The sequence below is a fragment of the Aspergillus steynii genome (assembly GCF_002849105.1).
Source record: "Aspergillus steynii IBT 23096 chromosome Unknown P170scaffold_3, whole genome shotgun sequence".
NCBI lineage: Eukaryota > Fungi > Ascomycota > Eurotiomycetes > Eurotiales > Aspergillaceae > Aspergillus > Aspergillus steynii.
Genome location: NW_020194400.1, coordinates 3,085,757 through 3,111,796, shown reverse-complemented (window position 1 = coordinate 3,111,796; position 26,040 = coordinate 3,085,757). Strand labels below are relative to the sequence as shown.

Genomic DNA, 26,040 nt, shown 5'->3' with positions numbered 1-26,040 from the left:
TCTACGGTCAGAATCATATATTCAATCAAGGTTCATCTATTCAGATTGTTTAAAAATAAAAGATAAAAAATTCTAAAAATAAAGACAGGAAAAAAAATGTCAACGGAACGTCCGGTTGATATTAATAGTGACGGTGCTGCCATCACGTCTGCTCCAGCGGGAGGTCAGGCACATGGGGGGCAAATGGCGCCTTCTGCACCAACGGCAGAAGGGCTTGCATGCCCCCTCATGTGCCCAACCCCCGCACCCCGGATGGGGGCACCGAGCACGCACTGGAAAGCTCGTCAGCCTGGTTCGACACCTCAAACACCGTGGGGATTCGATTCCAACGTACCTCTTCTTGCCTGCTTAGCAGGCCTAGCCCCCTCGGAGGCGGGGGAGGGGGGACGATGGCTGGCTGGCGGGGGGTCGGCAGCGGCCGTGGAGGAGGGGGGACGGCCTCCTCAGGGTCGGGGGGTGGGCGGGAAGAAGAAGTCTCCTGTGGAGACTTAGAAGAACTGGCGGTCTCCACGCCCTAACCAAGCAGTGAGTATGCCCCGCCTTGCTATGGGGGTCGTTGGCTTGCACATACGGTTTGTCCAGCGGTGCGGGCCTTTGGGGAGGGGGGAGGCGAGGTCTGAGTTGACTTATCTGGCCTATACGACTTTGTTAGCTGACAAGCTCTTTGCGAGGAATCGGGGAAACGGGCTATATACTGACATGGTGGGATTTTTGATGTTTGCTGGGAACAAAGAAAAAGATACCCCAGCTTGCTGGGAGATACTCACCTTTTGTTTGACTGTCCGTACTCGAGGAAGGCGCGACTTTCTGAGTAATAATAACTGTCGGGGCGTACGTACCTCGCGAATCTCAATATTTGGGCAGGAGCGCCCTTGTAGGGCGTGGATGCGGAACTTCTACTTCATATGGGAAAGATGTCACAAACGTCCTTTTCAACAAGCGGTTCAGGACTTGCTGAAGCCATAAAACAAGTCATTGAAGTTTCAAGTCTTCACCAGGAATAGAACTGTTGAGATAAATGAAACTGATTGTCTGGTTGATTCTAGAAGTTGACTTAAAGGCTATCTTTCACATGAGAAGAGCGCCTCATACATATACATGTTCCCTTGCCTGCCTTAAGATTCAGCCACCGTAATATCCATCACTCCCACTCGATGAGCTTTGCCAGCCATATTATGCCCTTTCACTAACTCAACCAGAGCCCACGAGAAAAAGGCACTAAGCCTCGAAGAGGAACGAAACGTTTTTGGCGAACCCCACTCTCGAGTAAACCAGGAAGAAAAAGGTATACGCAGTGACATGAGGGGAGGGCATATTTCACCCTTGTTGTCAGCACTAGTAGCAAGGCCAACCGCTCCGAGCTGGGATTATGATTAGACGAATTGTCCAAGCTCCCTTCAGCGCCAATCCTTTCTCATTTGGTAGTTAGGCCACCCTCCTCTAGCAACATCTTACATCGTTGGTGACAATTATGTTGGGTCAGCTGCAAGTGAATGCACAGGCCATGTGTCATGGTGCAGACTTGCTCAGACGAAGAGGAAAAAGAAATTATTTCAGATAATTGAAATTAAACGGAGCATTTTCCTGCAGAAGTACACCATCTGTATTTGGCCCCAAGCAAATCATTTCTCATTTTGATGCAAGCCAAATGTGATACTTAAGCCCATTCTCTCCTATTAGGTCATTGAGGTCTACTGCCTTCCCTTGGATTATGCTCCTTCTGTCCTGGAAACTTGACATTCGCGATGGAATATACATCGAGACAGACCACCCTTCTCATTGTTATCTGGACACTCACTGCAGTGGCTGCTATCCTGCTGGCAGCCCGTCTTTATGTAAGGTTACGCCTGCGACCGGGGGCGTATGGATGGGATGACTCGTGAGTTACTGATCCTCTGATAAATCAATCCTCTGAGCCCTAGAATTAAAAGACTGACTTTCTAGGACTATGGTTCTGTCCTTTGTAGGTAGGACCCGTACGGCGGAAGACATTTTTGTATCTAATAAACAGATAACAGGCACTCGGAGTCGCAACTGCGGCGTTAGAGCATCTTCTTATCCAGGTTTGTTCGTCTGCAATAACCTCATACTCTTAATTGACCGGGCGCTGATGGCGAGATACAGTACGGAATCGGCAGGTATGCTTAGATCGGTTCAAGATCATAGGAATCCTCATAATTGCTAAGACTATCCCATCAGGCACCTGGATGATGTCGACCTAGCAAATCTTCCCAAGCTCGCCAAGCTAACTCTGATCTCTTCGATTACCAACCTCCTCTGCACAATGACGCTGAAAATATCGCTGTCCATATTCTTACTCCGCATGGTGGAACAAGCAAATCGGACCGTTCAACGACTCGTCATCCTCAATCTTATCATCCTCATTCCCTTCACAGTCGCCGTGATCATTGTCGATCTCGTCCAGTGCATCCCTCTACACGGTTACTGGGACAACTCTGTCAACGCTAAATGCATAGACACCAACGCCGTTAATATCCTTCTCAAGGCCGCCTCCGGTACGCCCGTTGCTTCCCATCCTGACCGGGCGCCTATTTTCTAACAGTCAATTATAGCCGTCGGCGCCGTCACTGACTTCATGACCGCTGCCATCCCTATAATTATAATCCATAATCTCCAGATGCCTGCACGGCGGAAATACATCCTCTACGCGATCCTCGCGCTTGGTTTCTTGTATGTCATGCCCCCAAATTCCTCCCCCATCCTTCCTTCTCCGGTCGGATCGTCTGACTATTTCTCACCCACAGTATCACTGGGGCTTCTATCGTGAAGACCGTCTCGATCGACTGGAACCCCGAGGACTACACATGGGACAACGCCAAACTGGTCCCCTGGGCGTTCACGGAGCAGGAGGGCGGGGTGATCGTGGGTTGTCTCGTGACTCTGAGGCCGATTTGGCAGCTCATACGGTCGCGTATCAGTTCGCAGCCGCTTAGTGAAGACTACAATATGTCTGGTAGTGGGCGGCGGACATTACTGAGGAGTAAGCAGGAGGTGGACGAGCGCGGCTTGCTCGCAGAGCCTCTGGAGATCAAGAAGCAGACTAGATTTGAGGTCTTGGATGAGGCAGGAGGTTCGCAGGCTGATGGATCGGAGAACCCGTGGGAGTACAGGCGGTAGAGTACCTAGCTAGGCAGCAGGTAAAGGGTTTAGTGCTTCTCTGGTAAAATGCGAAGACTTTCCATACATCCCCCCACCCCTCCCATACAGGCGTGAAAAAAAAGAAAGAAAAAAAAATCCAATTTTATTCACAAGGCGCCTACCTTCTGCATGTCGGTATGACACCGTCAGATTCATCATCGGAGGAAGAATAAGCAGCGGTCTTACCTCCCCACCTGCACGACTTACGGAGTACGACTAACCGACGATCTTCTTAAAACTCCGCCACCGTATTCTTGGCTGTTGCGAAATACCCGACCGGAATCCGCTGGGGTGCGGGTGCCAATTAAAGGTTTTTGGGGGCTGATCCGGATTAACGAATCGCGGATTTGCGGATAATTGGTAGATAATCCAGGCGGCTAGTCAGCGCGAAAGAGCAAACAGATGTCAGTTGGCTTTCATGGGGGTATCTCTCTTCTCTTTAACCCCTCTTTTAGTGGGTCATCTTGGCTGCTTAACTAGTTGTAGCCCCCACTATACACAAGGCTGGGATGTATTGGTATTCTGGTCTAAACCCAGCTGAACCTGACCACCCGGTACGTGCCAGGAAAGGGAGCATTTAGGTGGTGATGCGAAGGATTTAGTGTCCTGGTCCGACCACCAAGTGCATGTGTAGCTAGCGAAGATATGGATGGGATTTTCACATCGCAGCGTCTGCCTTGGCCTTGCCAACAACAGCAGTTCCCGTTCCAACAGAATAAATCAAACGTCAGGCGCAAAAATCGCCGCGAAATCACCATCGATCCAGAGAACCTCGACCTTAAGTGCTGCGATCTTCCACTCTCCATCCACCTGCGTAAACTCCATCGTGTTAACTCCGTGGCCAGTCGCCAGCACTGCCGCATTCCCGTCTCGAGGAGCTCTCCGAAGAACCGTCATGATCTGAAAGTCGACGCTTGCGCGTGATTCCGACTCCCGCGTCCATTTGCACGCGCCGACTAAATGGTGCGACTGGATATCGGGGTTTCCCAATTGGTTGGGATCGGAGAATTGGCTAATATACACGGAGGGCTGAACTGCGGTGGCCTTTGGTTGGCCGAGGGCCGAGTAGTCCACGTCGATCGTGGGCGCGAAAATGGCCGGCATACGGGCCCAGGACTTTGTATCTATGGAGGTGGCCCAATCGTGGAGGAGGTTCTGACACGCGAGAGGGATACTTGGGTCGGACATGGCCGGATGGTTTCTCGGGGATGATACTGCGTACGGCGAGTGAAGGGGGACTTAGTGAGTGGGTATCGCCAAGTAAGACGTTTCCTTAATGTAGCAAGGAGGCTGAGCGCGGCTGGAAGTTGTCAAGTGGGAAGAGTGTGATAAGGCAACGGCTCGGCACGATGATATAACTGTCAGAAATAAGCAGAAGTGAAGAGGGGAAGATGTACTTATGTGCTGTGATATAGACACTAGTTTAGTGCTTATTTGCAGTCGACGAACCCGCATAGTATTGGTGGTCATTTAGGTAAAGGCAGAGTTGGGGAGATAGGGATCGGCGCGGCCTAGGCAGCGATCGTCCGGGGGTTGATGTCCACTAGGATACGCCGGTTGACCGTGGTGCCATCTTTTTGGGGCAGATCAATTTACCTCGATGCTACCTAGGGGCCGAAAAGATGGTATGGAGAGAATAGACGTTCGATCCGGTAATGCAGTCAACAAACTTACTGATCCTTTCGGGACGCCCGCAACGAGTATTCCTTCAGTACCTTGCAAGGCTGACTGCCAGCCAGCTTAATTCTGGCCTCTTTCCCTGTCAATTGTTAGGAGACATACTGCTGAATTTGCTTTGTCCAATACCTACCATCATGTGGCCATTTACCGGACTAAAGTACCCACCGATTGTCCTCTACTTCAACGATGCCTGGCTGATGAGCTTTGCCAACCCGTATATCTGGCGTTGCTCGACCAAAGAAGTGCTAGTACCTCTTCACCAACGCAACATTGGCATTCATCACTGTGATATAGGATGTGGTATGTGGAACCATATGATATATGCTTGCGATAGATAACCGCAGAGATCTGATCTCGGATCAATTACAAAGGCACCGGCTACTACCTCGTTCATCACCAGCCTCCTAGCCCTAAGACGACAATAACCCTCCTGGACCTTGAGAGCGCCCCTCTATCAACAACCGAGACCCGTCTCCATAGATTCCACCCGACCGTGAAAGTCTATCCGCATCAGTGCGACATTCTATCTGGCGAACCAATCCCTCCACCTCCACGTTCATCGGAGTGCACGGCATACGATTCAATCTCGCTAACGTACCTCCTCCACACCCTTCCCGCTCCCCCGGAAGAGAAAGTGAAAGTCTTTGCAAAAGCCAAGGCCGCAATTAAGCCCTCCGGTGTGGTCTTTGGCGCTACCGTCCTCGGACACGGTCCGTGGCATAGCTGGGCTGGTCGCATCCTGCTTAAGGTTCTGAATTGGGAGAAAAGGCTCAGTAATACTGGTGATAGCGCGAAGGTTTTGATTCAAGGTCTTCGGGACAATTTCAATGATGTGAAGGTGGACGTTGTTGGGTCGATTTTGGTTTTCGAGGCTAAGCAGCCGAAATGGTGATAGAACAAAGTACAGGCTCGCAAAATAACAAGACATCCAATATCAATGAAATCTTTAGAATGTATATAGTATGGCAGGTTGTAAATCACAGTTTTGATTCCCCACCTTTCCGGACAAACTTGGCCAGTTCATCTCTTGCCGCTCGCATCCGTCTCAAGACTTCTTCACGCGGGATATCAAGCAACGCATCAATGTGTCTTGGAACCATTTCCAACCGGCCCAACTTAACAAACCAGGCAGAGGAAGTTTGTTCGTGGGCTTCACTCCCAATCGTCCGACAAGCCTCACCCCACGATTTCATGCAGTGCTTACTCTGAGGGAGCGCCGGAATAACTTGATTCCAAACATGAGGCATGAACTCATACTCCAGAAAAGTCACAGGAACTCCCGAGGTCTTGAGGTTCTTCACCAGGAACTTTACCCCGTCGCTGAATGTTTCCTCGCCACAAGCAATCCACATCGGCGGCATACCCTCCCAATCTGTCCACGTAGAGGGGTCGATAAGGGGATGGCACCGTGCCGAATCGTCGCAGTGAAGGTCGCCTCGGGGCGGGCTGGCCGGCCAGATCTCGTCGGCTGGAAAGCCGGGCTGATTCCACGGCGCGCCTTCTGATAGCCAGTCTACAGGCTTGAATTTTTCCACGGAGGGAAGAGCCAGTGCATAGTCTGCCGCTGGACTGACGAATGCGCAGCCTCGAGGCATCGCAATTGGAATCGTACAACCGTTCAACGTGATAGTTGGTTTGTCTGACCCGCGTAGAAGAGACTGGAGGAATTGGAGGAGGTGCAGGTGAAGAACCCCGCCACCAGATTCTCCAACCAGCACAATTTTCTTGGGGTCGATGGGCTTGTGGAATGATCCCGGCGGAGGTGCGATTAGATAGAAATAGGCCACTAATGTGTCGAGCACGAGTGTAGGCAAGGTGTACTGCGGCACAAGACGATACTGAAATGTAAAGGCGCGCGACCCGCTGTGCTGGCAGAGCTGCTGGATCAGAGGCCGGGAGCCGGGAGATCCCGCACGGCTGGACAGATAATTTAGCCTGACACAGACCAGCGAACAGGGAAAGATAGAGGCTCTAGCTTACAACCAAGCACCTCCAGGGACATAGAAAAGTGTCACATCATTTGTGGCGTGCTGCTCAATGCCATTGAATTTTTCCTGCTCTGTGCCCTCTGGCTGAGGGGCTTTGTGGTTCTTCACATCATTTCGAACCCCGAGCCATTCAGCCTTGTAGTCGGAGCAGGGCGCGGGCGGGTCAAGCTTCTCAACGCCCTCGCTCTTGGATTGATAGAGGTGCCAGAGCTTTGAGCGTAGATTCTCTCCCTCCTCCGAGCCTGGGCGTGGAATCGTTGTATTACTGACCAAGAGTGGCCCTTTTACCGGCCTTGGGCGCGCGGAGTAGGCCTGCATTTTTGAGATGGGCACCCGGGGGGCTGTTTTCCATCCCTTGCGGAAGGCCAAGACAGCCTTTTTCTGGTCTTCGGCTGTGTCCATTTCTGGAGTGGCGATTGAGTACACACGCAATCAAAGTTCCAATGATAAGGAAAAAATATGGCAAGGAGGCAGTAATTAAAAAAGGTGCTGTCCTGTTGGGTGGATAGGGAAGGCTATAAGCGTCAATCGCTGGGGTCGATGTCGGGTTTCCGCCTGTGAACACCGAGCCGAGGTAGCTCATGCCTTGGCCACGCAGGTTCGTTAATTCCGATATACACGTACTAAGTACCTTGGATAAAAATGGGAATTAACCCCTGCCTGGGGCGAGGTGCAGGGATCAGCATCCAAGTGGCTGGCACATACATTAGGGCGTTGGTGTGTATCAACTAGTAATGTCGCTTATGATAAAATACCCGAAGTTGATCAGCAATATACTGCGCATATATTTCCGTTTAATAGGTCCCTCTACGCGCTGGGCAGGGGTATAGATTGCAGAAATGTTGGTGATAACTATCCTGTATGGCTGCAAGCTTCTGGCCCCCAATTGTGCCATTCTTGGAACTGCCACTCAAACGTGCATGTAGTCGAAGATACGCAATATATGCGTAGAAGGCTGTGCGAGGCCGGCTATGATGGGATATTTAAATGCGGGTTTGTGGAACTTGGACTGGCTGATTATTCCGACATCAGTGCCGGTTAATTCTCTTTATTGAAAGGCCAACATGGGTGCAGCTTTTTCCAACCCAGCTCAGGACACATCCACCCCTCCACTTCAGGAGGATGAAAATAGTTTGATGATCACTGGCCTTGCCACTAAATGGCCTTCCAAGCTTATTGGCCCGGAGGATATGAAAGCATATGCATTGAAGCATTACCCGGAAAATGCTCCCTGGTTTGTTGCTTTCTAGTGGGTTGGGCGGAAAAGATTGCTGATCAAATTCCAGGCTCCAAAGTTTACTGAAAATCAACGAACAAACTGGTATAGAAACTCGGGCGGTAGTTGATCTTTGGAATGACCCGAAGTGGCATCAAGATACTCCACCCTCAGCAGAAGACGTCGACGCTGCGTTCCGCAAATACGGCGTCGAGCTTGCGACGGGCGCCGCCCGAGACGCCTTGAGCGATAGCCATATCTCTCCAGGCTCGGTTACCCATGTTGTGGCAGTTACAGCGACTAATGCCGGCAGCCCAGGCTATGATCAGCTCGTTGCCCGGGAGCTAGGTATTCCTGTAACTGCGGAGAGAGTTCTCCTGGCGGGTGTTGGCTGCGCAGGAGGCCTCGCCGCACTGCGAGTAGCTTCTAATCTGGCTAGGGCAGCAACTCTACAGCAACAAGAGGCCCGCGTCTTGATCATTGCGTGTGAGATCTGCAGCATCCAGATCCGCGCCGAGCTACATGCTGCCTCCCAGTCGGGTGTTGTCGGGATTGGGCCCGCCCTCTTCGGCGACGGTGCGGCAGCTATGGTGCTGTGCAACTCATACGGCCTGAGTGACAAAATCCCTAGGCGCTTCAGTGTGATCGATTGGCGTACCTGTATCACGCCCGACACACATCAACAGATGTCCTATCGAGTAGCGTCTAACGGGTTCCTTCTCTCGCTGTCGAAGCAGGTTCCCAAATACACTGCTGCGTCTCTTCAAACGCCGTTCCAAAGCTTACTTAAGGGCAATGGAAAGGAGCTTTCCTCGGCGGATTTCGACTGGGCCGTTCACCCTGGTGGCTTGTCGATCATCAAGGGTGCCCAGATGGCAATGAAACTACCGGATGAGGCATTGGCAGCGAGCTATGAGATATACAAAAATCGGGGAAATGCGTCGAGCGTCGCGGTTCTCGCCGTCTTGGACAGGTTACGGTCGATGGAGATGCGGAAACAAGATGTTGTCTCGTGCAGTTTTGGTCCCGGCCTTACCACGGAAATGGTCCTCCTGAAGCGATGGATGTAGTTGATGGATTCATGTATATAGCTCCTAGCGTTGTTTATGTGTCGATAATATTTTAAAACAATCTCACTCAAGGATAGCTCTTCAACATTTCGGCAGCCAGCAATAAATAACGCAACTGTAATGTCGTGCTGTTTTGCTATGCAAGACCTGGAAAGAAGTATGGGTAATCGCAGTCATTCAAGACCGCCTAATCTCTCCCGCGGACCTCTAGGCCCGTGCGAATGGATATACCACGTGGTCGTGACCCTTTCTTTCATCAGAAATTATAATTGCGCCCGGTTCTGATCACCTCCGGTTTCCAGATCGTTGTCCTGACACTAATCCTCGTGTTAGCTTTCGCACAGGAGAAATCGTTACGGTGTCACTTTGGACGGCCCCGTTCGTTCAGATATATAGTTGGCGCTTCGAATTATAGATTATAACTATTCAAAGGGATTGTAACCGCTCGAAGAGTGATTAAAAGATCAGAAGTAAATCTTGAAGGCGTGGAGCCGAAGGCAGAGATATACGGCGCTAGACTATATTAGGCATATTAATGCCTTAGAAATAAGGCTACAACAAACACTATGGAAGACCTGTCTCTTCCTGAACAACATGTGTTTAGTAAACGAGCAGAGGTCCCAACGCGCAGCCATCTACAGGCATGTCGGGCGTGTGCTCCGTCGTATAGAGTCCAGCGACGAGGTTGTGATCCCAATCGAGCAACTGCAGAGCTTCGGATTCTATCCTGTGCAGGTGGGGTTTGACGGAGATGAAGTGGACTTTGAACCATGCTTTTTCAAACCTTTATCCGCATCTATCATCGACGAACACCCGTTAGAAGAAGAGACTCCGCAGTCTATAGCATCATTTTACTATTATCCCCCGTCTTTTCAAGAGGATGACGGACCTTACGAAATCTTGCAAGTTACCCGTGAGATGTGTCGTCATGTTACCAAGCTTACAAGACATGATCGACACGGAATTGATTTTGAAGACTCCAGGCGATTCGGTCTGAATGCCTTTAGTTATTTGGGTCATCCTAGGAGGTATGATTTATTCAGGCCCCTTCTGTGCCTACTCCGTTTCATGTTAGTTTACTAATAAGATCATTCCTCCCAGTGATCGGTGGCAAATGAATCGTCCTCTTGAACTGATCCAGATCGACGGGCCGGGATCTTGGGAGATGAAAGCGCAATATGAAAGCCTCGAGGACCCTCATATGATAGCTTGCATCATCCATGATGTGAACGCAACCGACGGGGTTCTTGCGATGGGCGAACTCAAAGCAATCGCGAGAGCGTTCCGCTTTCGGTACAAGGACCCAGTTTATAGTCCGCATACGATATTACCGGTAAGGAATACCTTCTTCCAGGATGGAGATCGGGATAAATGCCATTCTAATCGAACAATAGGTTTTAATACTATCATATCTGGGTCCACAGCATGGCAGAATCTTACAAGCCCACCATGATGGAAGGAGGATTGTGGTACAGTACACGCCGCTCATGAGTTTCGAAGTGGAGTCCAAAGGAGACGTAGCTGAGCCAATCTCTCTGTTCGTTCGGTATCAGGTCAGTTGCCCTGTCGGCCAAACTACTAGAACTTGCTGCTGCTCGGAGGAGTGAGGAGATTTATTATATGACCCACGACCGCTTTTTTGTCTATATTTTCGCTATTGTGATTGCTTTCAGACCCATGATTTACTTCATGTCACTTAACCTTCCGTTGTGCAATGTTTGGTAATTGTGCTTTCACTTAAATGCAGGTGGCCCTTCCTCCTTCCTCCTTCCTCTTTCTTCCTTCCTTCCTTCCTTCCTTGTGGACCCACTGGACTCAACACCTTCCAAACCTTTCACTTTCCTCTCTTTCTCGTAGCACATTCTCACTCACAGATCTGCAACAAAAGCACAATGATCTTCGACACCTTCGTTCTCTTTTTCTTCTTGTTCTTTGTTCTATTTTTCCATGTTCTCTTGGCCCAAGATCATAGACAGTGCCGAAGAGAAAGGGGAGATTCCCCTCTCCCTCCCCCTCCCACCACCACCCCCGCCGACGACGGCGCCTCCGCAACAACGGAGGAAATCCCCCGGGTCCCCCCAATCGCCGAACTCTTTGGCCGGCGGCGTGCGCGCTCTCCAGCCGCCGCCGCCGGCCCCGCGCCCAAGCGGACGAGAACTGGTAGATATACTCGAACCTACACTGGGTTTATACTAACAGTCTTCCTAGGCCGGTGGATGTGCCCCCCATGTGTCCGCCCCCGCCGCGGAGAACGATCGTGGTGGGCGCGGTGGTCGAGGTGGTCGAGGTGGCCGTGGTGGTCGAGGTGGCCGGGGTCGCGGCCAAAACAAGACCGCTCTTGATACCCCCCCTCCCTCGAGCGCTGCTGGCTGTCGCTCTCCAAGGGCCGCTTAGATGCTTTTCCTGCCACCACGGAGGATGTGTTCGCACCCCCTTTTCCTCGCGGGCCGTTGTTCTTTGGTGCGTTCAGCCGTCGCTTTCAAGCACACCGGCAAAGCGTCATAAGCAAGGTAGTGATATACCGACTGTACTTGAATAACGGCTGACGGTCCTTTCAGTTTTGGACAAGTGACTATATCCAGGCCCCTCGGAGGGACAAACGAGGCAGCCGTGGTGGCCGTGGTATGACTGCCACCTCCACGGCCACCATTCTTATACCTACTAGACGTTTTCTTCCTTTAGATATTATAGAGTGCATCAATGGCTTTGGGTTTACTCTTTGTCGTGGAATCTTCGCATATGCAAGCCTTTCGTGACGGCAGTATATTCTCCTCGCATCCCTACCAGCGATATTCGCCTGCCAACCGTCTCAGAGATCGCCTCCATATCAGCCGTCGAGGGCAAAGGCTGGAGCCACGGCGATGTCAAGGACTTCGGGGAAAGAAAGTGATCGTCATGTGTATGTTCTCTCTCCCCTCTCATCGAAGTTGGAGTACTATGGCTGACTTGCAAAATAGCCGACACAAAGGAAACGGCAAATAAATTCTTCACCGGAATAGTTCCTTTCCCACACCATCTGCAACATGTGAAATGTCATAGAAGAGATCCACAATCGAGCAGTGTGGCGTGTTTCCGTCAGCGAGCCAATACCGATTGCAAAATGGAGGACCGTTGGAGAACGATGAGAGCGACAATGTCCAAATGCATTCGTGAACCAGCCAGAGGAGAGATACCAGCCCCAACATGCAATGAGAATCAATCTTTGATCAGCGGGCTATCAATGGGGCTTTCATGGATTACCTCGAAGGCCGAACTTAAAACGCCAGGTTCAAAGTGCTGTTGGTTCTCCGCGCGCCTTTCTCTTCAGGCCGATTTCTGAATGCCCGGCATAGAGACCCGAACAGATGATTTACTGAGCCGATGCGGGAAAGACGGCATACAGGAGACATTTGGCCTTGTCGTCGAGCTTGTCTGGGTATTCGATGGTGCATGGACCTTTCTGGCGGCAACCACGTACGACGATGAGCATGTGGGTTATCTCACCGGTCGCCCGCGATGTGATACCCACTCCTTAGGACCATGCAACAATATGGTCTATTCTTCATCAAACGCTTCATCAGCATAACATGTCTCGCACGGCCTATCGTCGGATTTACCATTTATGCGAGGGATCTGATTTCTGACACCGAAAACTCAAACGACGAAATGCTGCAGAATACTTGGACTGGCCCCGATGTCGTTGAGTATATTTTTAAAAGCCCCCTGAATATAACTATAGCTGCTTGCCCGTGGTTCTCCCGAGCCATGGGCCAATCTGCGGCGCCTGTCACTTGCCATCAGCCATGCTGTTGTGCCAATCTGTGACTTGTATCATAGCTGCTTGCCTATGGTTCTAACCAAACCATAGGCCAGTCTGCGGCGCCTGTCACTTGCCAGACATGCGGTTGTGCCAATCTGTGACTTGTATTATAGTTGCTTGCCTGTGGCTCTACTGAGCCATGGGCCAATCTGCGACTATTACCACTTGCCTTCAGCCAAGCTGTTGTGGCAAAGTGTGGCCTGTAAAATACTATGATAGAAGCTTAGATAGTTGTAGTCTTCAGTGATAAGCTCGCACCTCAACGTGGTACTGGAGTCTAGTAACCCGAACCGGACGGATGGGTGAAGCCAAGACGAGCCTTTTGTAGCCAGGTCAGCTGTCATGAAGCTTGCTTTGATACAGGAGCAATTGGGCTGGGACCGGTAGGAACTGTCGTACTCGACGTGAAATGCTTTGGAGATACATCCGGAATGAAGATGGTAAACTGCATCTATTCACGTCCTCAATAAGTCGTCTCGTATCGAAAGACCGACATCTTAACCACGGGATTGACGCTAAAGAGACCAATGCGCCTTGTGCGATGTTCGATCATGCAGCTCCCGAAGAGCTATGATACCTTCATTGATTTCTCTCAAATTTAGAGACTGAATTAGCGATATTCCTTCTCCCATACGCTAGCACTATAGGTCACTCCTGACAAATTCCACATGCTCCCACAAGCTTTACACACATCTTATTCCATGATTTCTACATCGGTATTATAAACTCGCTCTGGGGTTCAATTCTCAAGTCCTCTCCGGGTAGTCTGAATCGAAGATGCTTCTTTCCTGAGATCTTTCAGAACCCCATCCGTCGTCATGTCTTTGTAGCTGTACCTGCCGATAGGGCGTTAACATCATATTGACTGAACCTGTTGCAGTGGAAGCTACATGTAGCCATGTACCACGGCATCCTTTCTTGAAGAAAAGAGCCTTAGAACGACCATCGACGGACTGAATGCTCAGCTTGGTGGCAACTCAGTTAGGATAAAGAACATAGGCAATGGTAGCAAACATCTGATATTCGGTTTAGTTGTTTCAGAATCTCATGCTGTCCTTGGCATTCTGGTGGTCCTCGGATATGAAAGTAATTGATACGATGGCTTGGTGCTGTTAATGGAGGCGCGAATGCATTGAAACATGCTATACCCTGCCTTTACATCTGCGAGCGTATTTCCTGCGTTGTGGGTTGCCTCAGTGTGAGTTGCTAAAATGATGACAGTAAACTGGACATTGTCTGATCCGAGATCCTGATGTGATCAAGCAACTATTACAGGTATGAAGGGACTGTTTTCAGAGAATTTCAAATAGCGCCTGTTGACACCTGTCTTGCGTACAGTGGCCAAGAGAGTGGATCTGCTTTAAATGGCGCGTCTACAGCCAATGAAATCCCCGGTCGATGTTCAGCTGAACAGCTGTTGGAAGAGGGGCTGAACCAACAACACCTGGATTTCTTTTCGCTTCAGTCTCTTCTGGAAATTGCAAACAGACTTCCAGCCTGGGAAAGCGCGTCACGAAATATCTTTGAAATTACATTGTAGGGAATTTCAAAGCGTGTTGAAGCGCCGAAGACGAGACAGTGTGGCTTTCGTCTCCCACGAGACCAAGAATGGGGTGTTTGCGGGATACGCTGCGTGCGAAGCTCGGAGGCCGAAAGAAAAGAAATAAGAAGCAGAAAGAGCAAAATGCGAGTAATGACAGGTCCGATAATATATCGCGTTCAGAGTCAACACCGGTTGTAATTCAAGGACAGTCTGAAACGAAACACGGGCCCGAGATCCAATTCTCTGATGATCGACTCACCACCGAGGGATTAGTATCGACTACTGATTCCTCAGTGAACGATCTTGCAGATCCTACGCTGAGCGAGGACGATCACCGCGAAATGTATGCTACTTCATCCCAAGAGAAGAAAGTTCCTATCCGGGAACCAACATCAGAAAGCGATTCCACGCTCAACCTGAGTCCCATCCATGAGGAAATTTGGCGCAAAGCATACCAACAATTGAAACAAGACTCAAAACAAAAGAAATACGTGGAAATATACGAACAATTGATTGCCGAAACCTTTTCGGGCGAGGGGACCGAGCATTTAGCTTCCGCTACTCATGGATCTGTGTCTCCCGGCGAGGTGCAGCTGAGCACCGTCATTGAAAAAGGGCAAGAAAAAATCAAGAAATATAAAAGATTCATTGACTCCTCTTCCGACATTGTGACCGCTATCATGCCTGTCAAGGCGATCCTTGATATTCCCTTGAAGAACGTTCCCCAAACTAGTTTGCCATGGGCAGTGATTTCATCAAGCATTGATGTGAGTTGACTCTATAACCTCTGATCTTTAACGTCTTATTAATTTGGAGTCTTAAACTGTAGATCCTCATCAAACCCACAAAGTCCATGGATACATTGTATAAAGGAGTACACATCACTGCCTCGAAGATACAATGGTATGCCGGAATCATTGACCGGATTTTGAGGGAGAACAACAGCGAGCGTAATAGCCTTGATCAAGTCTATGACGAGATGAAAAACAAAGTCATTGATATTTACCAGGCTTTGCTTTTCTACCAGACCAAGAGCGTGTGCTCTTACTGGAGGAATCAGCTCTGGGTGTTCGTTCGCTCAGCGTTGGAATTTGATGATTGGGACGGTGATCTGGAAGAGATCGAAAAGTCCGAGAGGGCTCTTGAGAGCCACATTTCTCAGTACAAAGGAGAACAGCTCTTGGATGAGATTCAAAGCCTAAGAGAGATTACCGAGAAGCGATGGAAAGACGATGATCACATGAAGTGCATGCAAGACCTATGCGTGGTGAATCCACGGACACAAATGGATGATCTTGAGGAGCGAAAAGATACTCTGATTCGAGCTTCCTACAGCTGGGCTTTGGAGACTCCAGAGTACAGGAACTTCACAGACTGGACCAATCCACATGCGTCTAACTTTCTATGGATCAATGGCCAAGCAGGCACTGGCAAGACAATGCTTCTCATTGGTATCATACGGGAGCTCACAGTCGGTCAGCTTTTCAACGATGATATTCCTGATATTCTTTACTTCTTTCTCCAGAGCAAGGGAGCAGACGTCAACAATGCTACGGCGGTAGTCCGAACTTTGATCTGGTTACTTCTTTCACAGCAACCGGGTCTTATCGATTACGTGATGTCTGAGTATCGCAGGTCTGGCAAAGCATTATTTGGCAGTTCTTCCGCTTTCAGCGGCCTGTCGAAGATCTTCAAGAAGATGCTACAGGATGACCAGGTAGAGAAAGTTGTTCTCGTAATTGATGCCCTTGATGAATGCCAGGAAGAAAATGACGAACAGAAAGTCCTACTTCGCTTCCTGAACGAGCTCCTGTCTGACAACAGGATAGTATCAAAACTGAAAGTGCTCGTTTCAAGCCGCCCCGAGTGGGAGATCCAGACCGAAATAGTTAAAGATTCGTCGAAAATATGCATTCTGGAGCTGGACAGGCAGTCTCTGGAAAGTCCGATTAATGCATTTATTGATGAAAAAGGACGTGAGCTCGATGCAAAGACAGAAAATAAAGATCGACTCAAGCATGTTCTGGCGCAGCTGCGCCTTCGAGCAAGCAACACGTTCATCTGGGTCTCGTTGGTTTGCAAAGAGCTTTTCAAGACCCGGGATGATTATTGGGAAAAGGTATTGGATGCGGCACCAAAAGACCTTACGAAGCTGTACGACTTCCTACTCTTTGAAAGGCTCAAGAATTCAATATTTGAAGACTGCAAGAAGGTTCTTGCCCTGAGCGTTCTGGCGTTCCGACGCCTTACAATCGATGAGATCCAGCAACTGGCTGAGATACCTGACGGCACTGCATCGGGAATTGTTCAAGACTGCAGCTCCTTTTTCACAGTTCAGCAGGGCACAGTCTATTTCTTCCACCAGTCAGCTCAGGACTATCTTAGTAGCCATTTCGAACAACTCGCGCAGCTACCTAGGGACCAATGGCACCATAGAATCTTCCGGCAGTCTCTCAAGAGCATGAAGCGCTTTTTGAAGAAGAATGTATACGGTCTGACTGATCTCGGTAAAATTGATAAACCCAAAATTATGCCGTCAGATCCACTGGCTTCGATTCGCTATTCATGTCATTACTGGGCCCAACATTTGCAACAAAGCCCACGAGATGTAGCTGATACCGAAGAAGTCCATTCATTTTTCTGCGACCATTTCTTACACTGGCTAGAGGCCATGAGCTTGTTGGAGTTGATTTCAGATGTGATCGAGTCTATAAATGGCCTGGCCTCTCATTTTAAAGTACGCTCAAGACTTTGATTCATCCTCTAACTTGGAAAGCTAATCCAAGGATACTAGGATAAACCCGATTCCGACATATTTCACTTCCTAGCAGACGCAAAAAGATTCGTTTTGTTAAATTTCGAAATTGTTACTGTCGCACCGTTGCAACTTTACGTTTCTTGCCTGGTATTTGCGCCGACAGAGAGCATAGTCCGGCAGAAATTCAACGACCAAATCCCGTCCTGGATTACTGTCTTGCCAAAGGTCGCAGATAACTGGAATGCCTTGCTACAGACATTCGAAACCCGGTACGGAAATGTACAGAATGCTGCATTCTCTACAGACAGTTCTCTTTTGACAATATTCTCCGAAAGCTCAATCGAAATACGAAATACTGATACCGGAAACCTTCGGGACAAGTTTTACCCATGGGAGAGATTCCTCTGTGGGGCAGTCTCAAGTGACCACAAGCTGCTAGCTTGGTCTGATCGCGGGGATTGGGGAGTAACCCTTTGGAATATCGAATATGATCGTTTCTATGGAAATATAGATCTCTTGTGCGTCGAAGCCCTCGAGTTCTCCCCTGATAATAGGGCCCTTGCATCGATTGCAGATGACAAGATGTACAGCAACAAAGTTGAAATCGAAACAATTATCCCGTAATCGATACAAAGAGTTTTCTTTCTTTTTTAAGTGGGTTAACTTCCCATAATCATCTTTGATAAGCTGGGATCAGAGAGCTAGAACTGTTTAAGAGCTTGTCAAGCGTCCCGGTAACTGGACTAGAGTACATCAGTGACGTAAGTGGATTGAATGTATTTTTGAACTATTTAGCAGGTTCTCTCTGAGATTCTGGACTTCCTAAATTTTATCTTTGTGACCTGGTGATATTCTCCTATACCGAGATGCATGTTTCTGTGATGACTGAAGCCGAGCTAGGAGACTTTGGCCAGCGCCAAGTAGGTAGGCATCGCATTTGTAACATGGTCAATCCACTTTCCAAACATTCTTCAAAGTATTGATTCAAAGCTGCTGAAATATGGATTCCATTCATTCTTGAGGTTGGCTTGAAATCTCCCTAACTGGTTATTGGTTTGCAGATATCTTGCCCAGGGCTGTCATGCCGGCCTCAAAACTTCCTTTGTCATTGGCAATGACGCTAATGTGCCGGAATTATCAACATCCCACAGCCACGTGTCGCTCCCATTTCGCCCGGCCGGCACCGCTCCACCGGGGTAAAAATCGCGTCGACACCAGGTTATATTTTGCATGCACGGGAGATCCTGGTTGAGGGGCGGGGAACATGTCCTAGAGTGCAATATATCAGTTGGTGTTGAAGTATTCGTATTGATTCATCCACACACAACTTACCATTCGACGTCACACCGCACCACTCCTCCGATGGACCTGAAGATAGCCGTCAACTGTTTCTTTTTGTTTTTTATCCACTTAGATAAGGCATTGACGTGGGTCGCTTCTCCCTTCAACCAGAGATGCTTGTATTCTTCAAGCTTAGGCCATGACTCGGTATACCCGGTTTCAAGCACCACTCAGGGCAGAGGTGCAGTATCAAAGACAAACACAGCTTCCGGATTCTTCAACAGCTCTGAAGACCTCGACCCTCAGTTCGTTTCTGCTCGCCGTAGATAATTCCATATTCTCTGCCCTGCCCTTGCACTGTGCTGATGAGACGTTTTTAGGCTTCGATAACTTTCCCGTCCCCTTTCGAACACTTACAAAGAACCGGACGCTCGTGCTTGTGTCTTTTCAAAAACCGCCCAGGTAAGCACGGTTCCATGGGTAATCGATGGCATCACAACAGACAGTCTGCCGACCGAGGGGTTGAACGTAGTCTGTGTTGATTTTCGCTGTACATCTCCATCCTCGCATAAAGTGCGCGCAACTTGATGTCCAATCTCAGGAACGATCCTCTGCTCTGAGCGAGGTTCTCGGGGGGTAGACTGCTCCACTGATGGAGTCTTTGATTCGATAGTTGCAGGTTCTCTGCTTGACAAGGGAGGCATGGCGGGCGATGTCGAAGCTGCAGCAGGGTGTACTAGTGAAAGGAGCGAGGGAAATAATGGGCGCAGGATTAAAGAGTGAATTCAATTCGCATTGGTACAGTTTCAGATGCATTCACTCAACCAAAATAAAGAGGGGCAAATTATTGTTTCGTGGCTCAGAAGACCGAACGTGCAATCCTGATAAAACTTCCACAGGAGCATGTATGAGGAAACTACGGCGTACTGCTCTCTACCTGCCTACCTACTAAAATGGCCACTTATTTGGTCGGAAATAGCAGAGAAAATGACGATGGATAAAGGAATAGCTTTCATTGTAGGCACTCTTCTGATATAGAAACCTGAAACTGGATCAACAATTTCATGCTTACAGCCAGGTTTCATGGTAAAATATCATCATAACATTCAAGGTATAATGCCAAGCCTAAGGTTTGTTAGAACTACAAAGCATATAATCATCTGCAGTCCGGTCATGAGATCAGATTCCATAATTTCATGCTTGAGTGTACTGATGCATAAGTACCTAGTCATTGCGATCGACCCTGTGTGAAAGGAATTTCCCGCAGCCGCGTAAAATCCAGACGAAGCTACGCAGCCAACGAACTCGTGGGGCCAGGCCAAGGTGATAGTGGGCCATACTTATTGGCCTTGACTTGGTTAATCGAAGCTAGTAGAATTTAAAGTAGATGAAGAAAATGGCCTAAATCTCAGATCCTACTCTCGGCGCGTTTGCCGCCAGTTCGGAATGGACCCGTCCGTCGTTCGGCCTTATCCGCATTCCCATCCATCAACCACCCCCTTTTATGACTTTTGAGTTACAGGATACGTGGTCGGCCCTGTTTGAGGCTTCATTCTTGGTATTTCGTAAGAGACTACCTTTCCCCGATTCCGCGCAAGCAGTTTGTTTGGGTAGCGGGATGTCTTTTCCCCCCTAGGATTTCCGATGCCTCGTGTCCAGCAACGTGATTGGGTCCCCAAATCCGTATTAAAGGCTCGGTCCGACTTGAAACGACTGACACGCAGGTTAAGTGTGGCTATTGTAAGTGGACACCGTCCGTGAAGACTGTAGTACCGTGTTTGGGCTTCTAATGGTGGCCTGCTACCCGTCAAGGAAGCTGAGTGGCACTCGGGGCACGGGGCTGGGCGCTTCACGCGAGTACGTATTATGAAGTTGAGCCCGGCGCATTCTCCATCTCTCACGAATAGAAAAAGCGAGGCAGCAAATGACAACCGACGACGTACATCCGACACTATTTCATCCGACTCAGCCACCTCCTGAATGGTTTTCGCCACTGATGACTCTAGGTGGCTTGGCACAGTGGCTGGACGTACTGCGTAGGCCCGACTGAGGACTACGATATGATATATGACGTCAACGGCGTACTTTTGCATGAAATACATTATTTGCTCAAGGTCCGGATCCTCGAGAAGTCCGATGATCTGTGTGAAGCGCGGTAGTCAAGAGACTAGGATAACGGTTAGCCGATGCTTAAAAGTGTCTGAGTTTTATTTGTATGAATAGAAGAAACGAGGAAACAATGCAGTCGGAGCCGTGAGGAAAGCAAATAAGCCAAGAACATCTCCAAGAAGACTAGGGAGTATGAAACTTGGCCAATCACATCCCTGTCATATGTCCAGCTGGCACCAACGGATGAAGCGACAAAGACGGATCTTTCGGGCAGGCTGTGATCTAACGCATCCTGTGAGCAAGGCTGAAACGTCGACAGAATACATGGAGACGATCATTCCTTTTGAGAGAATTTGTGTCGGATAAAAATAGGTCCACGGAGGTGACAACTTGTTCTCGGCTGCAGGTGATCAGACTCTCCGATGAGGGGAAGATTACTGAACTTCAGGGACAAGGCAAATCAGATTTGGGCCGAAATCTGACAGAATGGCATGGTGCTACGGTTTCAAGATGCCAAAATGTAAGGCTGTTGACTAAAACCGAGAAGCGTGATTCGCATTGATGGGCCACAATACTGTATTGGGCGGAATAGGAGGGGCTATTGGCTAGTGTCGTGCATCATGGTGTGTAAGGCGTTTATCCGCCTAATAGACAATTTGAAACGCGAATTAGCGGTGAGTCCACCACTTCTTTTGATATTGGTTCTCAAGTGTCCATAGGCGGGGAGGGAGTTGGGTTGAAAGCTCACGGCCAGCACTTACCACTCCGCCTAAGAAGGAGTCATGGTTAGGCAAAAAGGGAGGACTGAAAGGTGTCATAACAGCAGGTTCAGCGGCAATAAATGATAAAAGCCCCCGACCAGCGATGGAGCGAGATTCTTGGAAACCAGAGCCATGGGAGTCAGCTCAGAGATTCGGACTCACCTCTTTCGCTACTAAACACCTGTTTTTGGTGCTCATATTCTTCTTTTACGGTGGCTTAAAAGATGGTTCTCACGCAACAAAGCCTTGTTAGCTTCATTCACCATTTATCCTGCCAAGTCGACGGTGCCACCAGTTTCTCATCGCTCGTTTCCTTCAGCGAGGACTTCAACCCCTTGCAGAATGCCACTCAAAAGGTCCTTGAGGAACTCCAAGGAGTGCTTGGACAGTTGCGTCAACAAGCTATTTCGCGATCGCAGACTCGACCTGCTCCCGAATGTATCCCGTCCGTGCTTGAGGGCTGCAGGGACGCAGTACAACTCGTGCACAACCAACTGCATCTCTACCAGTACACCTGCGGTGGTAAGGAATTTGTCAATGCAGCATGGATGGAGCCCGTAGAGGCCCTGCAACATTATAAACTCATCCTGGAACAGTGCATTCATTGCATGGGGTCGGAAGAGTACGTCCAAGGGCTTTTCTCCACTTATGACGAACGTAACCCGCAATTTTATTGACACTAATCTTTCTGCGAACCTCCAGTGCGGATTCCCTCGGCACAACTCCTGCGGCAGCAGCCCTCGAGAGCCTGAAGAGCTTGGTGCTGTACCACTTGGAACGGCAGTCCCACTTCCAGGCCTTCCAGCTGCACGATCCATACCAGCGGGCACCGAGTCCTACAGTATGCAGCCACAGCCAAGCACCCTCGACATATGTGACCCCGCCTCAGAGCGTCAATGGGGGCGAGGCGCCGGACAGATCTCCAACTCCTCATCCATTGGCAGCCTTCTCCCAGGTTTTCTCTCATCGCGTGGACAGAGAGAATGAAATGGTAACAGCACAAGCCCGCAACCGAGCGGCGAGTCGACCGGGCCAGGATACCCCGAAGATAACGAGGCGATCCGGATGGGGGACACTGAGCTTGTGAAATTGCTATGTTCGTCCCGCCAGACAGATGTGGACATCCGCACCAGCGACGGCTCCACACCCTTGTACTGGACGATCGAGGAAGGCCACGCGGATATGGCGCGGATCTTGATTGAGGCGCAGGCGGACATGGACACGCCGCATCCCAAGACGGGACTGCCGCCTCTATACCTTGCCGTCCAGCAGCTACGTCGCGGGCTGGTGAAAGTGATGATAACCAAGGGCGCAAATCCAGCCCTCCGGATCCCCGGTAAGCACTGTTCGCGGTGCAAAAAGGCCAAGAGGCCCCAGGGGAGGAATTCCCGATGCGTTCTAATGGCCATTGAGAGAAATCAAGGCAACGAAGTGACATGGCAGGCCATCGATGCTATGCTAAGGGCTGAGTTCTGGCGGCGTAACCCTAGTGGGAAGTCAAGATAAATGATTTCATGCCGTGTTTTGATACAAATGTACGTTGAGGCCAAATCCTTTGCATGGCTAGATGCATGACTGTATGTGGGTTATGGGTGTTTAAGCGGTTGCTGTTTGTACTATATCAGTTTTTATAATACCCGAGGATAAGATCTTCATGTGTATAGTTAACGCTTTAAACTTAATCGGTCGACTTTATCTCGTCGTTAGCCAATGTATTTATGTCTTATTTCAACATAAGCTCCTCGTTCTGTATGTATATACCTTGTCGGCCAGTCGCCCCCGTTGTTAGCTCCGGATTCCTAGCTCGGTGGCTCGGGCTGTAAAAGCCATCCATATGGCATATATTGCAGTTCGAGACTATCTCGTGCTTCTCGGCTTTCGAAAAGTGATGGCAGAATAAATGGCATGACTCTAATAATGCGTATGGATAGAAGGATCGAGGAACCGCCGCTATCGACGGACTCCACGGTGCGTCACGGGCCAGACACAAACCATGGGGTAAGTAGAAAATTTTCTACCTGTGCGATCAAATCGACCTAGACCAAAAACAATGGCAAAAAATCAAAAGTAAAAACATACAACAGCCGGGATTCGCTGGTGGTCACCCACCCAACTACTAACCGGCCGGCGTGAGGCTTAAGTACGGCTGAGCGGACGGGAAGCCCTGTTCTCCTCACCCTGTGGTCGTATGTACTTATTGTAATTTAGTAGTGGAATAAATGCTAACATTTAGGGATTATCACTGATGCTCTATAAGGTTCATAGTTAGCATGGCGCTTGAAATACGTTCGGCACTTATCTCCAGGCAACAGAGCAAAGTCAGACGGTATCATCTCATCCATTTGCGGGAACAGGAGTAGGTGACATACCCATGTATGGAACATTGAGGTGTCACGCTATCGACGTGATGAAGGCGATAGTGCCTCGAGCCCGGATGAGTAACGGAGCAAAAGCCTGAACCACGGCAATGGGGCCCCAGACATTGGTGTCGTATAGCTTCTTTCTGGTCTCCAGGTCTTCATCAAAGGCTGGCATGAAATGGTTACGGGCCGCGTTGTTGACAAGATAGTCGAGCTTGCCGCCGGTATGCTCTCTGACAGTCTCAACTGCTTCAGTGATATGGTTCTTAATGCAGACATCCAGAGTAAGCCAGGTAATATTCGGAAGATCGCGAAGCTTGGCCATTTTCTGCGAATTTCGAGCGGTTGCAAAGACATGATAATCTCGCTGCCGGAAGGTCAGGGCTAGGCCAGAGCCGATATCGTCGTCGCTGCAGCCCGCGATGAGCACCGTCTTTTTAGACGCCATTTCGGGTTCTCAGTCGATCGATATGACTTGAGATGACTTGAGGATGGAGAAATAATGCTAGGAATTGAGAAGGGGGGTTAGATAAATGACAGACAAAATTCTTTGTTTGTATGATTACAACATGTGTAAACATATGACGCCCAGTCCAGATCGGTGCGATGATTGGCGGTCGGGCCTAGAGAACAGAACTCGAACACGAAAAGACTCGTTGATTGTTCATAGAAGGCTAAGAATTTCTGCAAGCGCTGGGATGGCCACACTTGCCAGCATGGCAGCTGATGAGACAACATGTACCCCCGCTGGCGTGCCAGCGCTTGGAGCCATCACGAACCGCAATGATCCACCATATCTAGGTAAATTCTAGCGCCCAACTGTAGTTGTTCACCACTAAATCAAACCACGCAGCCGAAACAAGCAACGAAGCGAATGCCTGAAGTCCCAATGAGGTACTCTTTCGAAAGAATACTTGGATTGAGGGCCCCTCGAGAAATCATTGTGCAAGCTATGAGTCCTGTTTATGCCTGAGCGAGTGAGAAGCCCTATTTTCCGTACCTTGTGCTCGTATGCCATGGAAAATGATGTTTAGTTTTAAAAGAAAGGTCTACTTCGATTTAGAAAAGGGGGGATGACATGGAAGAGTCACCTCGGTTTGGGGATGCACAGCCTATTCTGAGATGTATGGACATGCAAGCCTTCGTTTCTACCGGGCAAATTCTATCAAAATATTTTATAAGACTTGCTCCATTTTCAACCACACTCTTGAGACACAACTCTTCCACACAGTGTAAGGCTCAGCGAATACCATATGGTCGTGTGTATGTTTGTTGAATCGGGCTAGATTCTCATTTGGTAACCATCCCAGCAGCCTCTCAATGACTTCACGGTTATAACACTGCTTTTCTGGAGAACTTCTTCGACAACATGGCTAAATAAGAAAATCATTCTTCCTTGCCAACGAAATAGTTGAAGTTATCCAAAAGGAGTGTCACGTCGTCCTTCACATCCCCATTCTGACCAGCAGCAATGACTCGAAACGACAGACTCCTCAGGTCCCAAAAGTCGTCTTCTAAATCCACCTCCGTCAATTCCCCAGTCTTGGTATAGCTGACTTTCTTGTAGACTTCGTTTAACGAAGGCCTCATGCCAGTCACTTCCACATCACAGGGAATTGTTTCCTTCTTTCCATTTTGTTTGGGACCACTGCATCCGAGCTTGATGGTCTTCACAGTAAAGACATCATCGACAGCAACTTTCATAGACCCAAATGGTTTATATACTGGGGTTGGTCCGGAGAATAAGAGTCTCTTGCCGTTGGTTTTCGCATTCGAGGCTTGCACACTGTAGGCACCGACTTGGAATTCATCGCCGTATTCCAGGTCCCGGAGAGGGTTCTGCTTGAGGGGGCCGAGGTCGAGGTAATCGAACTGCGAAAGGGTTAGGGAGAACCTGTTCGATTTGAGCTGGGGGGTCTAACATTTGTTGTGTAGTCCTTAACTGCCAATACGGCAGTGAGACTCGAAACAAGCGAGATAAATGAGAGTTTCATAATGATGTCTTGATACGACCTTGGCGATGTATCATAAATCTGATCCTCAGTTACTGACCTTTACTAGGAACTCCGGCGCAGGTGCAGATGGGTTGAGCAGCCCCTTTATACATGTTCATATAATGATCGGCATCTCAGCCTCACAGACGTGGAATCACATCACTAGATCTATCTCCCTTGGCGATTAAATAGTGTCTATCCCTTGCGCCGTGCCTTAAGGAAGTTTTCTATTCCGCGATCCTTGTGCATGAAATCAATACCCGAAAAGGAAACGATCATCCACCCCGACCCAGGAGCCCCGAAGCACTACATGTTCCGCAAG

General features: G+C 49.3%; 13 protein-coding genes across 13 annotated transcripts; 6 read left to right on the top strand and 7 right to left on the bottom strand.

Annotated features, from left to right (window-relative positions):
* Window positions 1-90: 90 nt before the first annotated feature.
* Window positions 91-1,034, bottom strand: P170DRAFT_508985 (uncharacterized protein). Its single transcript, XM_024854634.1, has 4 exons — window positions 700-1,034; window positions 572-635; window positions 335-514; window positions 91-272 (listed from the first exon to the last, which is right to left on the bottom strand). Coding segments are annotated over exons 1-4 (354 nt in total). The 5' UTR covers window positions 702-1,034; the 3' UTR covers window positions 91-164.
* Window positions 1,035-1,606: 572 nt separating this feature from the next.
* Window positions 1,607-3,189, top strand: P170DRAFT_436002 (uncharacterized protein). The gene is made up of 7 exons (XM_024849065.1): window positions 1,607-1,879; window positions 1,945-1,963; window positions 2,019-2,063; window positions 2,125-2,138; window positions 2,200-2,516; window positions 2,574-2,691; window positions 2,766-3,189. Exons 2-7 carry the CDS (start codon window positions 1,949-1,951, stop codon window positions 3,136-3,138), a joined length of 882 nt encoding a protein of 293 aa, XP_024706212.1. The 5' UTR covers window positions 1,607-1,879; window positions 1,945-1,948; the 3' UTR covers window positions 3,139-3,189.
* A 207-nt stretch (window positions 3,190-3,396) lies between these two features.
* On the bottom strand, window positions 3,397-4,507 carry arp1 (scytalone dehydratase arp1). Its single transcript, XM_024849064.1, has one exon. It carries the CDS (start codon window positions 4,345-4,347, stop codon window positions 3,880-3,882), a length of 468 nt encoding a protein of 155 aa, XP_024706211.1. The 5' UTR covers window positions 4,348-4,507; the 3' UTR covers window positions 3,397-3,879.
* Window positions 4,508-4,821: 314 nt separating this feature from the next.
* Window positions 4,822-5,781, top strand: P170DRAFT_463960 (class I SAM-dependent methyltransferase). The gene is made up of 2 exons (XM_024852207.1): window positions 4,822-5,139; window positions 5,211-5,781. Exons 1-2 carry the CDS (start codon window positions 4,974-4,976, stop codon window positions 5,729-5,731), a joined length of 687 nt encoding a protein of 228 aa, XP_024706210.1. The 5' UTR covers window positions 4,822-4,973; the 3' UTR covers window positions 5,732-5,781.
* Window positions 5,563-7,402, bottom strand: P170DRAFT_435999 (alpha/beta-hydrolase). The gene is made up of 2 exons (XM_024849063.1): window positions 6,820-7,402; window positions 5,563-6,756 (listed from the first exon to the last, which is right to left on the bottom strand). The coding sequence occupies exons 1-2, from the start codon at window positions 7,227-7,229 to the stop codon at window positions 5,817-5,819; spliced, it is 1,350 nt and encodes a 449-aa protein (XP_024706209.1). The 5' UTR covers window positions 7,230-7,402; the 3' UTR covers window positions 5,563-5,816.
* A 270-nt stretch (window positions 7,403-7,672) lies between these two features.
* Window positions 7,673-9,178, top strand: P170DRAFT_508980 (chalcone synthase B). Its single transcript, XM_024854633.1, has 2 exons — window positions 7,673-8,061; window positions 8,114-9,178. The coding sequence occupies exons 1-2, from the start codon at window positions 7,892-7,894 to the stop codon at window positions 9,111-9,113; spliced, it is 1,170 nt and encodes a 389-aa protein (XP_024706208.1). The 5' UTR covers window positions 7,673-7,891; the 3' UTR covers window positions 9,114-9,178.
* Window positions 9,179-9,707: 529 nt separating this feature from the next.
* P170DRAFT_474452 (uncharacterized protein) lies at window positions 9,708-11,507 on the top strand (the record flags this gene model as incomplete). Its single annotated transcript, XM_024853143.1, has 5 exons — window positions 9,708-10,141; window positions 10,215-10,446; window positions 10,508-10,666; window positions 11,079-11,273; window positions 11,322-11,507. 5 exons carry the CDS (start codon window positions 9,708-9,710, stop codon window positions 11,505-11,507), a joined length of 1,206 nt encoding a protein of 401 aa, XP_024706207.1.
* A 3,289-nt stretch (window positions 11,508-14,796) lies between these two features.
* P170DRAFT_356241 (uncharacterized protein) lies at window positions 14,797-17,837 on the top strand (the record flags this gene model as incomplete). The annotated part of the gene is made up of 3 exons (XM_024844135.1): window positions 14,797-15,222; window positions 15,285-17,192; window positions 17,250-17,837. 3 exons carry the CDS (start codon window positions 14,797-14,799, stop codon window positions 17,835-17,837), a joined length of 2,922 nt encoding a protein of 973 aa, XP_024706206.1.
* A 934-nt stretch (window positions 17,838-18,771) lies between these two features.
* Window positions 18,772-19,198, bottom strand: P170DRAFT_425199 (uncharacterized protein; the record flags this gene model as incomplete). Its single annotated transcript, XM_024847613.1, has 2 exons — window positions 18,772-18,856; window positions 18,912-19,198. The coding sequence occupies 2 exons, from the start codon at window positions 19,196-19,198 to the stop codon at window positions 18,772-18,774; spliced, it is 372 nt and encodes a 123-aa protein (XP_024706205.1).
* A 661-nt stretch (window positions 19,199-19,859) lies between these two features.
* P170DRAFT_155509 (uncharacterized protein) lies at window positions 19,860-20,695 on the bottom strand. Its single transcript, XM_024842543.1, has one exon. It carries the CDS (start codon window positions 20,594-20,596, stop codon window positions 19,997-19,999), a length of 600 nt encoding a protein of 199 aa, XP_024706204.1. The 5' UTR covers window positions 20,597-20,695; the 3' UTR covers window positions 19,860-19,996.
* An 893-nt stretch (window positions 20,696-21,588) lies between these two features.
* P170DRAFT_425198 (ankyrin repeat domain-containing protein) lies at window positions 21,589-22,870 on the top strand (the record flags this gene model as incomplete). Its single annotated transcript, XM_024847612.1, has 3 exons — window positions 21,589-21,986; window positions 22,067-22,355; window positions 22,475-22,870. 3 exons carry the CDS (start codon window positions 21,589-21,591, stop codon window positions 22,868-22,870), a joined length of 1,083 nt encoding a protein of 360 aa, XP_024706203.1.
* Window positions 22,871-23,755: 885 nt separating this feature from the next.
* Window positions 23,756-24,172, bottom strand: P170DRAFT_425197 (NAD(P)-binding protein; the record flags this gene model as incomplete). Its single annotated transcript, XM_024847611.1, has 1 exon — window positions 23,756-24,172. The coding sequence occupies one exon, from the start codon at window positions 24,170-24,172 to the stop codon at window positions 23,756-23,758; it is 417 nt and encodes a 138-aa protein (XP_024706202.1).
* Window positions 24,173-25,110: 938 nt separating this feature from the next.
* P170DRAFT_493056 (uncharacterized protein) lies at window positions 25,111-25,767 on the bottom strand (the record flags this gene model as incomplete). The annotated part of the gene is made up of 2 exons (XM_024854038.1): window positions 25,647-25,767; window positions 25,111-25,596 (listed from the first exon to the last, which is right to left on the bottom strand). Exons 1-2 carry the CDS (start codon window positions 25,716-25,718, stop codon window positions 25,111-25,113), a joined length of 558 nt encoding a protein of 185 aa, XP_024706201.1. The 5' UTR covers window positions 25,719-25,767.
* Between the last annotated feature and the right edge of the window lie 273 nt (window positions 25,768-26,040).